The 13,516-nt window shown below is 43.8% G+C and overlaps 1 protein-coding gene across 4 annotated transcripts; it reads left to right on the forward strand.

Moving 5' to 3' along the window:
• The first annotated feature begins 951 nt into the window (after positions 1 to 951).
• Positions 952 to 12,521, forward strand: crybb3 (crystallin, beta B3). 4 transcript variants are annotated; one of them, XM_038778291.1, is made up of 6 exons: positions 952 to 983; positions 1,985 to 2,067; positions 4,433 to 4,551; positions 7,367 to 7,499; positions 9,949 to 10,091; positions 12,207 to 12,521. In XM_038778291.1, exons 2-6 carry the CDS (start codon positions 1,993 to 1,995, stop codon positions 12,385 to 12,387), a joined length of 651 nt encoding a protein of 216 aa, XP_038634219.1. In that variant the 5' UTR covers positions 952 to 983; positions 1,985 to 1,992; the 3' UTR covers positions 12,388 to 12,521. The 4 variants fall into 4 exon arrangements, with proteins under 4 accessions (XP_038634219.1, XP_038634158.1, XP_038634073.1 ...); XM_038778230.1 differs by lacking the exon at positions 952 to 983 and adding an exon at positions 1,166 to 1,211; XM_038778145.1 differs by lacking the exon at positions 952 to 983 and adding an exon at positions 1,221 to 1,331.
• The last annotated feature ends 995 nt before the right edge of the window (positions 12,522 to 13,516 follow it).

Below are 13,516 nucleotides of genomic sequence, written 5' to 3' on the forward strand. Positions count from 1 at the left end.
CAGAATTGGGTGCATTCTTGGAACAGGCATCTCCATCAAGGACGGTCACCTCAGCACTTCGCTTTGCCGCAAGCCCACAGATAACCTCACGATGCTTCACTTCTCCAGCTTCCACCCTAAACACATTAAAGAAGCCATCCCCAATGATCAAGCCCTCCGTATACACAGAATCTGCTCAGACGAAGAGGAGCATAACAGACATCTACAGACGCTGAAAGACGCCCTCGCAAGAACGGGATATGGCGCTCGATTCATCGATCAATAGTTCCAACGCGCCGCAGCGGAAAAACACACCGACCTTCTCAGAAGACAAAAATGGACACAACCGACAGAGTACCCTTTGTCGTCCAGTACTTCCCCGGAGCGGAGAACCTACATCTTCAACACATCATCGATGAAGATGAACATCTTGCCAAGGCCACCCCTACACCCCCACTACTTGCCTTCAAACAACCGCACAACCTCAAACAGACCATTGTTTGCAGCAAACTACCCAGCCTTCAGGAGAACAGCAAACACACCCCACAGCCCTGCTATGGCAACCTCATCACCCACCTGAGGAAGGAACGGTGCTACCAAAGCTTGATTCCAAATAAACCTGTTGGACTTTAACCTGGTGTTGTCAGACTTTTTACTGTGCCCACGCCAGTCCAACGCCGGCATGTCTTCAACAGTTGCGAGTTGGTCAGCCTGTTTGGCCATCCATTCTGCTTATGCCAATGTCCTTGTGGAGCACATTTCAGAAGCAGCCAATCTCTGGCTCTGAGCTTTCTGTAATTTTATTTTGGTTCAACTTAATCGGGTTAAATCACTCCATCACACTGCTGCCCAGTTTGATTCCCCCTTATATTTTTCAATCATAAAGCTCTTTATCTCTCCATTAAGGCTGTCACAAATCATTAATGAAGTGATTGCGATGGCAGTTGGAGCCAAATGGAAGTGTCGATGGCAGCAGTTTGGGCCACTATTGCTTTTTTGGCACGGTTGGTGCTGCGAGTTCTCGTTTGTTATAAAATTGCTGATCAGGGCCCAGATTTTAATCTTCCCCCAAATCAGCGGGCAGGGTGGGGAAGATTTATTTTTGGGTGGGCTGTGGCATTGAGCCCGTGCCGCTGACGGTCAGATCAGATGATGTTCGCTTGATTCTGCTGCGTCGGCGGTTGGGAGACAAGAGCAGGTTCAGAGCTGAGGCCATATATAGGACAGAGCAGGTATGGAGAAGGAAGCAGCGCCCAGGTTGGAGCAGGGGAGAGACGCCGAGCCGAGTCCAGCCCTCACGGTATCCAGCTGCTATCCTGCAACATTCCCTCTCCAGTTACAAGTTTCTAACAGTTAATGATGCTGTTTGCTTGTTTTATTTTAATAATAGAAATTTAACCGTTTTTACACTTACACGTTGTTTCAAATTAATCAGAATTATATTTTTATATTCAGTTATTTAAATCCAAGGCTTTACAATTTTGTATTTAAGTAGGTTGGTTACTTGTTTTCAATAATTATGTTTATAAAGACTGCTTCTCCCTATTAACCGGTATTTTGTAACATTCACTATTGATAGTTTATTCCACATTGTTATTCCGATAAAAGTGTTGAATAATCTAGAATTCAGTCCAATCAGACACACTCTTCCGCTGATTTCCTTATTGTCTGATCTCTATAGACTGCAGATTTATTCACAGGTCGAATGGTTATTTTTCCTCAATCATTCCCTCCGCACGTTGCAAACCAACTTCTGCCAGTGGCTGGTTTATTTTGACAGTAACTTGCTCCTTTTCCATTTGGATGTTTGAAGGCCATTTAGGCTGTGGGTTAGGTTAGGTTGGAGAGGCGATCCGTTTCTGGTGCCAGTGTGGGGGTAATTCTGAGCCCGGGGTGGGGTGTGGCAGGGATTAGCAATGCTGGGTGATGTTGCTCTGTGTTGGGGCGAAGAGCAGTGCCAGAGTTGAGCCATTGTCCAATGTAACAGTTTTTATTGTGTGTGAAGGTGAGCCCATGGCAGAGCAGCAGAGCGTTCCGGAGCAGCTGGGAGCTGGGAAAGGCCAGAGTGCCCCAGGAGCCAACTACAAGGTACCAAATGTAGCTGGTGGCGTGCGGTGCATTCAATTAGAAACTGACAGCGGCGGGACCAGGAGTTTCCACTCCCTCCTACCGCCGCCGAAAAACACGCCGCAGGGGGACCAGAGAATCTCGCCCACGGTGGTCAATTTGTCAAATTGTTCCAGTGTTTTAATGAGTTTGTTGGCTGCTTAGCTGTGATCATCCGGTACCTTCTCAGATTGGGTTACTTTTATTCCCTTTAAAAAGAGTTTTGTGTTTTACATCATAATATTCAGTCATTGTTGCCCTAACATTGTTGCCCTAACAATGGCATACAGTGCAATGAAACGCTAAATTAGCGCCAAGTTTTGATTACCCTGTGGCAGGTTTTAGAGCTGTTTCTCTCCCAAGGTACTCCCTTGCTTCACTCTCCAGTTAGTTCCAACATAGCACCTTTCCATGTAAGCATTGAAGGTGCAATACCCATCCAGTTACCTCTTCCCACTGAGGCCCCAAATACTCCTTCCAGGTTAAATAGTGATTTACTTGTACTTTTCTCAATTTCGCACGCAGTATTCATTAATCATATTCTGGTCTCCCCAAGGGAGATCAAGCTCAAGACTGGGTGACCACTTTGCCAAATGACCTTCCATCCAATCCACAGGTTTCTGGTCACCTGACACTTTAATTCTCTACCTTGCTCCCACTCTGACCATCTTGCCCTCTGCCTGCTGCAGTGTCCCAATGATGCTCAACTCAGCCTTGAGGGACAGTTTCTCATCTTAAAACTGGGCACTTAACAGCCTTCTGGACACAGCATTGAACTCAACAATTTTTGTTCATAACCTCTGTCTCCAATTTGTTTATTTTTTTTGATCGGTTTACTCTTTTTTTTACTCAATTTGTACACTTTTCTTTCAGCTGGCCGCTATTCAGCATCCTCCATTCACACACACACTCTAGACACATCTTTTGTTTCTTTTCTTGACCCATTACCACTCCCTGTACCATGGAACCTTTCATCATTTAATCTTTCCTGTGATCCATCCATCGTTAACCTTCCTTTTTGATCTTCTTCCAAAATTCCCCAATTCCATTTGCTCAAAACCTGTTGCATTTCTAACTTCTCCTGGTTCTGATGAAGGTCGCAGATCCGCAAAGTTAACTCTGTTTCTCTCCACAGATGCTGCCAGACTAGCTGAGCATGTCCAGCATTTTCTGTTCTGATGTCAGATTCCCAGAATCCACTGTATTTTTCTTTTTTTCTGTTCATCGGCAGCTGACAATTCTCTAAATAATTGCACCAGGAAACTGTTGAGCACTGGGTTCGAATCCAGTACAAACTAATTGGTAAAACTGAACTCTTTCTGTCGGTTACAAGGATTGTATATGGTAAATAAGTTTTGGGTTCTCCATCTTAGACATGAGTCCAAAGCAGGAAAACACCCTGAACTTTGCACTGACAGTTGCTAAATTGTAGGTTTAACAGAGGGGCTGGAAGCATAGTTGGTGTGCAAATAAATAATAGTTAACAGGAAACCAGTGAAGGGGTGCTGCCCTGACCGTTTTTAGGAATATTACTAGGTAATAGAATTTTTTAAAAATTGAATATTTCTGGGTCAGCAGAAGCCTACATCTAGTTGTGTAGCATCTAATGTGATAGAGTTATCAGCTGCCCAAAATGAATTTGCTCTATTCTGTAACACTGGCATTCTTCAAGTCTTGATGGATATTCAAACACTCTTAGTGTACCTGATATGACATGAAATTCACCCTTTATCACTCCATGCCCTGTTAGTTTCATAATCCTTCAATTTGATTTGTTGAGGAAATCGTAGTTGCTTGCCTTATTCATTCTGGTCCCAGATGACCACTTTCCCTCATTGTAACTTTATCAATTCTCACTTTCTGCAATTTGCCGCACACATTTGGCATAGTGGTCAGCACTGTGGCTTCACAGTGCCAGGGTCCCCAGGTTCGATTCCCTGCTGGGTCACTGTGTGGAGTCTGCACATTCTCCCCGTGTCTGCGTGGGTTTTCTCCGGGTGCTCCGGTTTCCTCCCACAGTCCAAAGATGTGCAGGTTAGGTGGATTGGCGACGCTAAATTGTCCTTAGCATCCAAAAAGGTTGAAGAGGGGTCATTGGGTTAGGGGGATAGGGTGGAAGTGAGGGCTTAAGTGGGTCGGTGCAGACTCAATGGGCCGAATGGGCTGCACTGCATGTTCTATGTTTTAAATGTGCCCAGGCAAGTCCACCGAATGGCAGGAGTTGTTAAATAACCTGCAACAGCAAACGATGGCTCATGATGGTTTCCCATGTAGCCCTAAAAGCTTTGTAATAGCACAATCCTACTTTTTATCTATCATTGACTTATTTTATTTTATTATTTTTAAGCTCACAGTTTATGAGCTTGAGAATTTCCAGGGGCGCAAGTCTGAGTTTACGGGAGAATGTATGAACCTGGCAGAAAAAGGTTTTGAAAAAGTAGGATCAATCCATGTGGACAGTGGTCCGTAAGTATATACATTTACATATATGTGAAAAGAACAGACAGCCTAATGATTATTGTTGAAAGATTTCTGTCAGATGATCTTATTTCCAGATTTCTGCATTTGATTTTTTCTCGACTCTGTCCATTTTAACGGCACCGGGTGACAATCTGTTAAGCTGTTATTGCTTAAGTAACAATTAACTTGAGGTTTGTTTTGTAAACTGCAGAAAGGATAGACATCTCAAGAATTTGGCTAGGACCATGAAAAGTCTTGAGGAAATTGTGCCGAGGTCAGGCGGTTCCTCACAGCTTTTATAGCCCTCTTCACTGCTCATGTTGGCTCAGGATAGCTCAATTATGATTAGAAAAAAAACCAGCTGAATAGAATTTAAAATCCCTTTAGTTTGGGCTGTTTTTGCAGCAAATTCTTTTGAACTGTTAATTATCTTTTTACCCAGAAACAATGATAACCCTTCACAGTGTGCGCACTGTCTAAGTCTGGATTATATCTGTTTGTAATTATATGGTTATCTATGCCATCAGCAAAGAGAACCCTATTCTTGATAACCTTCAGCAAGTTGTTTTAAGATGAAAAACAACCAGGCCAATCGCTTGCCTGAAAGATTTATGTGGTATTTAAGATGATATAGGTAGATATCTATCCATTACGACCCAATATTTGCATCTTCTGAGGGAGAAGACTTGCATTTATATAGTACCTTGTATGAGCACTGGACATCTCAAAGCACAGAATGTACACTGGCAGAGGGACTTCAAGACTGGCTTGGTAGCGTCATTACCGACGAGCTGGCTAAGTTCTGAGGATAAATCTGCTGGATAGCCCCTGTGGCAGGAGGTAAGTGAAACAACAAGAGGGTGAGGGGGGGGACTACTAGACCTTAACCTACATTCATCTGTCCATCACATTATAGGAAGGCGTGACCACCGCACAGTGCTTGTGAAAACGGTATCCCATTTTTACCAGGGGCTGGTTTAGCACACTGGGCTAAATCGCTGGCTTTTAAAGTAGACCACGGCAGGCCAGCAGCATGGTTCAATTCCTGTACCAGCCTCCCCGAACAGGGGCCGGAATGTGGCGACTAGGGGCTTTTCACAGTAACTTCATTGAAGCCGATTTGTGACAATAAGCGATTTTCATTTTCATTTCATTTTCACATTGAGGTCTCCATCCATCTTGGGATGTCAATCCTCCAGGATTGACCTGGTCTCCACAAATTGAAGATCAATCTCCAGGACACTGCTCTTTGCAATCCGAGAGAAAAATCACAGGGACATTAAAAAAATATTTTTTTGTAATGTTCTTTACCAGATATAAAAATATTGAAAATGGGGGGAAAGAGCTATTTGACTGACAATTAGGTAATTAATCATTTTGCTTTCCAATTGGCAGTGCATCACAAGGATGGATGTCTTGGCCAAATAATGGCTGGACCATTAGGGCAAATCATTTGATGAAACCTCCAGGAATGTTTTTAATCATAATTGGGAACTCGACCTCCATTATGTTGTGTGGCACTGTCACTGTGCTAAATGGGATGGATTTTGAACAGATCTGGCAGCTCAAAACTGGGCATCCATGAATAATAATAATAATAATCGCTTATTGTCACAAGTAGGCTTCAGTGAAGTTACTGTGAAAAGCCCCTAGTCGCCACATTCCGGTACCTGTTCGGAGAGGCCGGTACGGGAATTGAACCCCTGCTGCTGGCCTTGTTCTGCATTACAAGCCAGCTGTTTAGCCCACTGTGCTAAACCAGCCCCATGGGGGCCATTGGCAGTACCAGAATTGTACACAGCAACAATATATCATCTCACGGCCTGACATAACCTCAATTTACCATTCCCATCAAGCCAAGGAATCAACCCTGATTCAATTAAGGGTGCAGGCGGGTATGCCAGGAGCAGCAATAGGCGTACCTAAAAATGAAGCTACAAAAAGGACAACTTGCATGCCAAACAGTGGAAGCAGAATGTGAGAGACAAAGATCAGAAATCCCATAATCAATGGATCAGCTCCAAGCTAATTAACCATAATTCCTGGCCCTGATTGATATTTTGTTGATTCCTGTTGTATGGTGCATTTATTTTGGATGTCGGGAGAAGACCAGATTTATCTTGGCTATAACACTTCCTCTCCACTACTTAGTGAAATGAACTGCTGAGGTGTCAAAAGACAGCTGCCACTCAGTGAATGGTGCCCCTGCTAAAGACAGCACATGTTGGTTTATTCTTTCATGGGATGTGGGTGTCACGGACATGGCCAGCATTTATTGCCTGACCCTTATTGCCCTTAAACTATGTGGCTTATTAGATCATTGCAGAGGGCCGTTAAGAGGCAACCTTCTGGAGTCACATGTAGGCCAGACCAGGTAAGGATGGCCTGCTCTAGAGGGCACTACTGAACCAGATGGGTTTTGCGACAACCAATGGCAGTATTATGAGATTAGTTTGCAATTCCAACCTTTATTGAGTGAACTTATTAATACATTGAATTTAAATCCATGGTGGGATTTGAACCCATGTCCCCAGACTATGAACCTGCGCCACTAGATTACTAGGCCAGTGATTTTGCCACTTTGTCACCATCTCCCTTGAAAGTTGGTGATTGCCCCAGACTGCTGAACTGAAATGCAGAATTAGCACCAATTTGATGAAAATGTCACGTCACTTCTGCTGATAGGTGCAGAAACAGCTTTCTGCCCAGTCTATCTGAAAGATCTCCTCTGCCAAGTCTCAACCCCAGGTGGTTAACAAATGATGGAGTCTCTCAGTTGGATCCATGTAGTGCTTAGCAGTTCATTTTTTGTTTCCCCCAGATGGGTGGGATTTGAGCGACAAAAGTTCACTGGCGAACAGTTTGTTTTGGAAAAGGGAGAATACCCACGCTGGGACACATGGTCCAACAGTCACAGTAGCGAGAGACTACTGTCACTTCGACCCATCCACATCGTAAGTACCATTTTGTTACATGTTTTTTCCACCACAACCAACAGACAGAGAAAAACGATCCATGCACTCAGTCAAAGAAAGAGACACAAAGAGCAGCACATTGATGCAGTGATTAGCACTGCTGCCTCATGGCGACGAGGTCCCGGTTCAATCTTGGCCCCGGATTCGATCCTGGCCCCGGGTCACTGTCCGTGTGGAGTTTGAACATTTTCCCCGTGTCTGCGTGGGTCGCAACCCCACACCCCAAAGATGTGCAGGGTCGGTGGATTGGTAACACTAATTTGCCCCTTAGTTGGAAAAAAGGAATTGGGTACTCTAAATTTATATAAAAACAAGAAAGAGACACGCACATTGAAAGAGCAATAAGTATGAGATAGAAACAATGAGAGAAACAGCCACAATGAGAGAAAGCAGTGTGAAAGAGACAGGCGAGGAGTGCAACCAGGAAGAGGTGGACAACATGATAGAGGGCACACCATGTGGGAGCAATGTGAGGGAGTCATACAGCTGGATTTATCACTGAGGTCAGGCTCTGACCTGCACTACAAGGAGGTTCCATCTCATAGACCAACTTGCCAATCAGAGACTGGCAGATCTGTCATATTGGCAATGCCATAGGGCAAAACGGTAGCACAAGTGGCTAGCACTGTGGCTTCACAGCGCCAGGGTCCCAGGTTCGATTTCCCGCTGGATCACTGTCTGTGCAGATTCTGCACGTTCTCCCCATGTCTGTGTGGGTTTCCTCCGAGTGCGAGGGAAAACTGAGGGGTTAGGATTTGGGCATCTGCTCTCCCACTGTAACAGGATAAGGCAGTTAAATGGACATTAACTGCTCTTTTAAGGGCCTCAATTGGCCCCTGGGCAGACAGCCCTCGCAAAGCATCAACTGCTTCTTGTACAGTTGCAGCAGGGGATACCAGGCAGCTTGCGGGCACAGCCCTGGTGACATTTCATCCTCTTTCTCTGATCCACAAGCCTCCTTTCCCACGTGTGGGTGGCCTGTAAAATCTAGCCCATAGTGTGAGAGGGACAGAGAGAGAGAGCAAACAGTTAAAGAAAGACAGACACTCTCATATCGAGGAAACGGTGAAAGAGGGGCAGCGTGAGACATACACAGTGAGAAAGAAAACAGCATAGAAACATAGAAAATGGGAGCAGGAGGATGCCATTCATTCAGCCCTTCGAGCCTGCTCCACCATTCATTATGATTATGGCTGATGGTCCAACTCAATAGCCTAATCCCGCTTTCCCCCCATAATTTTTGATCCCCTTTGCCCGAAGTGCAATATCTAACTGCTCTTTGAAAACATGTTTTGGCCTCAACTACTTCCTGTGGTAACGAATTCCACAGGCCGATCATTCTCTGGGTGAAGAAATGTCTCCTCATCTTTGTCCTAAATAGTCTACCCCGTATCCTCAGACTGAGACCCCTGGTTCTGGACGTACTCACCATCAGGAACATCCTTCCTGCATCTACCCTGTTGAGTGTGTTAGAATTTTCTCGGTTTTCCTGTGTGGAGTTTGCACGTTCTCCCCATGTTTGAGTAGGTCTCACCCCTCCACAACCCAAACACGTGCAGGCTGGGTGAGTTGGCCACGCTAAATTGCCCCTTAATTGGGAAAAAAAAAGAATTGGGTACTCTAAATTTATACAAAAGGAAAAGAATTTTACAGGTTTCTATGAAATCCCTCTTAATTTTTCTGAACTCCAGCGAATACAATCCTAACCGATTCAATCACTCCTCAAACATCAGCCCCACCATCCATGAGAGGGACAAATACGCAGAGGTGGAGCAAACTGTGAGGGCGAGAGACAGATCCTGTGGGGAAAAGTAAAAAGTGAGATAAAAACAGATACTGACAACTGAATATTAGCTCCCAAAAATGGATGGATTAGGGTTTATCAGAGGTTAAAATTCAAAGAAACCACAACAGAAATCAATCTGCCTTGAATCCACCCACTTCAGGTTTCAGAGGGGTGGCTGACAATGCTCCTTGCAGGAGGTAGATTGATCATTTGAATATTATAGTGATGTCATTTTAACATGTTGTGGAGATGCCAGCGTTGGACTGGGGTGAGCACAGTAAGAAGTCTTACAACACTAGGTTAAAGTCCAACAGGTTTGTTTTGAATCACTAGCTTTCGGAGCACTGCTCCTTCCTCAGGTGAATGAAGAGGTATGTTCCAGATATATGTTTCTGGAACATCTTGGAGTTGATGCACTTCAGGTTAAAGGTGCTGTATGAATGCAGATTTTTGTTGTTATTATTGTTGCATTAATGTTAATTAAACTGAGATTTAAATCTTAAGACTTTCTGTCAAGATTCTGGTGTATTTTGAGACAACTCTCATTTCTAGGTTCTCCGGGTCACTACCGACATATTGCCTTCTGGCATCTGAAAATCATACTAAATGTTCCACCCGACACTTTGTTTTGCTTTCCTTTAGGATGGCGGTGAGCACAAGATCCACCTCTTTGAAAATGCTGTGTATAATGGCAGGAAGATGGAGATTGTAGAAGATGATGTTCCCAGTCTTTGGGCTTATGGATTCCAGAATAGGGTAGCCAGCATCAAAGTCATCAATGGAACGTAAGGCAACCTTACACTATTTAGATCAATGAAATTCCCCTGGAACTTCTCCCCCTCTTGTTGCTGTGGCAGTCAGGTTGTTTGAAGATCTCTTGCTGAGTGTTTGGAAAAATGAATGCATAGCCCACCTTTCTTCCTGATGTACCTTATACCTGTCACTGTAGCATGCTCTGCTGTGCCCATACTATAGAACTATCAAGAGTAAACATAGGGAAATGAGGGCAGGAGGTCTTACACATGGGAACAAATTATATCCTGGACCAAATTGAACAACTAAAGAAGCAGCACAACAATATGGCAAGCTTGAAATGAAATGAAATGAAAATCGCTTATTGTCACGAGTAGGCTTCAAATGAAGTTACTGTGAAAAGCCCCTAGTCGCCACATTCCGGCGCCTGTTCGGGGAGGCTGTTACGGGAATTGAACCGTGCTGCTGGCTTGCTTTGGTCTGCTTTCAAAGCCAGCGATTAGCCCTGTGAGCTAAACAGCCCCAGTGGTAAAGCTTGTGGTAAAACATCCAAAAGTGGTGCTACCAGGATTACTGTCAATGTATCAGACACAAAATAAAATAATTTTATAGAGTGGTCATTATGTAAAGAGAATTGACTTTGTAGATCACTGAATATTTTGTTTGGGAATTTAGGATATGTGGTCTGGTGGAAAATCTGCTGAGGACATATTTCCCCACTCCAATTGTCTACGGCATTAAGGGGGGGATAAACATTCAGGAGGCAACGTAAAAATGAAAATTGAGGTTATGTGCTTATTGTAAGACCCTAATTACAACCTGAGAAGAATTGTGCGATAATTGCCAGGTGACCTGGCCCACTTTCTTCAGACCATTGAAACCCAGATACAAATGTTAAGACTTTAGGAGGAACAGGAGTAATCCTCCTGGTCCCTCGAAACTCTCCAAGCCCATTGCTGACCCGTTCTCGCCCCATTCCCACCCACCCCTTCTGAACTAAAGTAATCAACTGCCCAGGCTTAGTCTCCAAAGAGTGCAGATTAATTTGCAGGAGACTCCTGTGAGTAACTATGCAGATAAATCATGGGGAAATTACATTTTCTTTGAACGTTTCATTTTATTAATTCTGAAAATATTGGAAATTAGAAATAATGGTGTTAATCCAACAGTGAAGAATAAACCAGATGGATGATGAGGAGTCTTTTAATTTTCCGATTGACATGGGATCTCAGGATCAGTGAAGAGAGACATGTTGGGTGACTACTGCTGAGAGTGAATTAATGGAAGGCTTGAGGTTATGTGATGAAACCTTCAGAAATACTTTCAATGCAATCCCCAACAGGCCTTACTTGTCAACTGGCTATGTTTGCCGGCCTCTTTTGCCCCTGGATAGTTTCAAGCACGTTTTGGCAGCTGCAGCCTAGCAACAGAAATGTCAGTGAGATCAGACCTGAAAATGATTTGTGCTTTCCGAATGCGGGATTGAGTAAGTGTCAATTCCCAACCCCAAAGCCTTCTTCAGAAAGTCAGCTGTGGGTAAGTAGAAGAGGTCTTAGGAGTGAAAAAGCAACAGAAAGACAGATTATAGCTGGTTGCAACAAAGATCAGGTCAATTTTTTAACCATGCCTGACTGATCTTTAGAGGAAAAGTTAGATATATAAATGTTGCAGAGGATCAGGAAATTATATGCATTAAATGAATTATTTGCAAACGAAGACTTTGTATCGTTCAACATTTTTACTCAGGAATCCATATCCTACAAAACTCAAAAGATTAATGAATGGATTGGACAATCGGGAAGGTTATTGGCAGGGAGTATATAGTTGCAAATCGCAGACTCATATCCATGATGATTCATCCATTAATTTTAGTGGATGGAAAATTACAGGCTGTAAACCTGACATTGTCCGACCTGCGTCTCCTGTGAATCTTAATTCTTGCCAGTAATTAGCATTTAAATATTACATGCTTCCTGAATTAGTTGGGGGAGATCCAAAAAAAAATCAGTCAAGCTGATATTGATTAACTTCATTTATCTAGAGGCTTCAATAACCATAAGAGTTACACCTGAGGACTAGAAGCTAGGGAAAGTTATCCTGGTATTAAAAAGAGATTTAATAAGTACCTTGTGTTCTGTTTCCTGCAGGTGGGTGGGATATCAGTATCCTGGTTATAGAGGACGTCAGTATGTGTTTGAGAAGGCAGAATATAAACATTGGAATGAATGGGATTCTAACCAGCCACTGATCCAGTCTATCCGCCGTGTCAGAGACATGCAGTGGCACAAGCGAGGCTGCTTTCAGGTCACCACTCCAGCCAGCAGCTGAAAGAGACAGGAGGAGGACCTAGAGGTCAGGGGTAAAATGTATGCAAAAAAGAGAAGAATGAAATAGAACATACAAGCCTTTCATCCTATGCTGTGAAATAATATTGCTGCAAATAAAATGGTGACTGACTGGAACCACTGTATGAATGTATTTGTTCACATGTGTTTTCTATTTCTTTTCTTCTTAAACCACATTTTTTTCCCTCAAAATTTATTTTTGCATGGGCGTTGCTGGCTGGGCCGGCATTTATTGCCTGTCCCTAATTGCCCTCCATTTCAGAGGGCTTTTGAAAGTCAACACATTGCTGTGGATCTGGAGTCACATGTCAGTCGGAGCAGGTAAGGATGGCAGATTTCCTCCACATTAGAGAGCCAGATGGATTTTAACGCCACTTGACAATGGTTTCATGGTCATCATTAGACTTTTAATTCCAGATTTTTAAAAAATTGAATTCAAATTTAACCATCTGCCGTGGCAGGATTTGAACCTGGGTCGTCAGATCTTGCTGAGTGTCTCTGGATTAATAGTTCAGTGACTATACCTTTTTTTGAAATAAATTTAGAATTTACAATTAAGGGGTAATTTAGTGTGGCCAATCCACCTAACCTGCACATCTTTGGGTTGTGGGGGTGAAACCCACGCAGACACGGGGAGAATATGCAAACTCCACACGGACCATGACCCGGGGCCGGGATCGAACCTAAATCCTCAGCATTGTAGGCAGCAGTGCTAACTACTACGCCACCGTGCCACCCACAGTGACAATTCCACTACCCCCACCCCCTTTAACAGTAGTCCTTGACTCCTCCTTCAGATACTATAACTTAATAGTGTATTGGTGGCCATGGACTTCCATTGGACTGGCCTATGACTATTTTTGGCAAAATACTGCAGTGGTTTGCTATTGCCTACTGCAGTTTGACTGACCAGGAAACTCTTCCACATTACTATCCGCCATTCGATGTGTTGGAAGGAATTACAGGCTGATAATCAACCTGCTGGGCCATGTTACAAACATGGTCATTAATTCATGAAATGGGGCATAAACCCAGAGCCTCGGGCCTAGAGGTGGGGACATCACCATTGCACCACAAGACCACCATACACCCCTTAATAAGGGGGCAAAAAT

The sequence above is a fragment of the Scyliorhinus canicula genome, chromosome 1 (assembly GCF_902713615.1).
Source record: "Scyliorhinus canicula chromosome 1, sScyCan1.1, whole genome shotgun sequence".
Taxonomy (NCBI): Eukaryota; Metazoa; Chordata; class Chondrichthyes; order Carcharhiniformes; family Scyliorhinidae; genus Scyliorhinus; species Scyliorhinus canicula.

Excerpts from the sequence above, each read along its gene's own strand:
- crybb3 (XM_038778291.1), top strand. The coding sequence starts at position 1,993 with ATGGCAGAGCAGCAGAGCGTTCCGGAGCAGCTGGGAGCTGGGAAAGGC. Across the intron at positions 4,552-7,366 it reads ATCCATGTGGACAGTGGTCC|ATGGGTGGGATTTGAGCGAC; the intron begins GTAAGTATATAC and ends TGTTTCCCCCAG. Across the intron at positions 7,500-9,948 it reads CACTTCGACCCATCCACATC|GATGGCGGTGAGCACAAGAT; the intron begins GTAAGTACCATT and ends GCTTTCCTTTAG.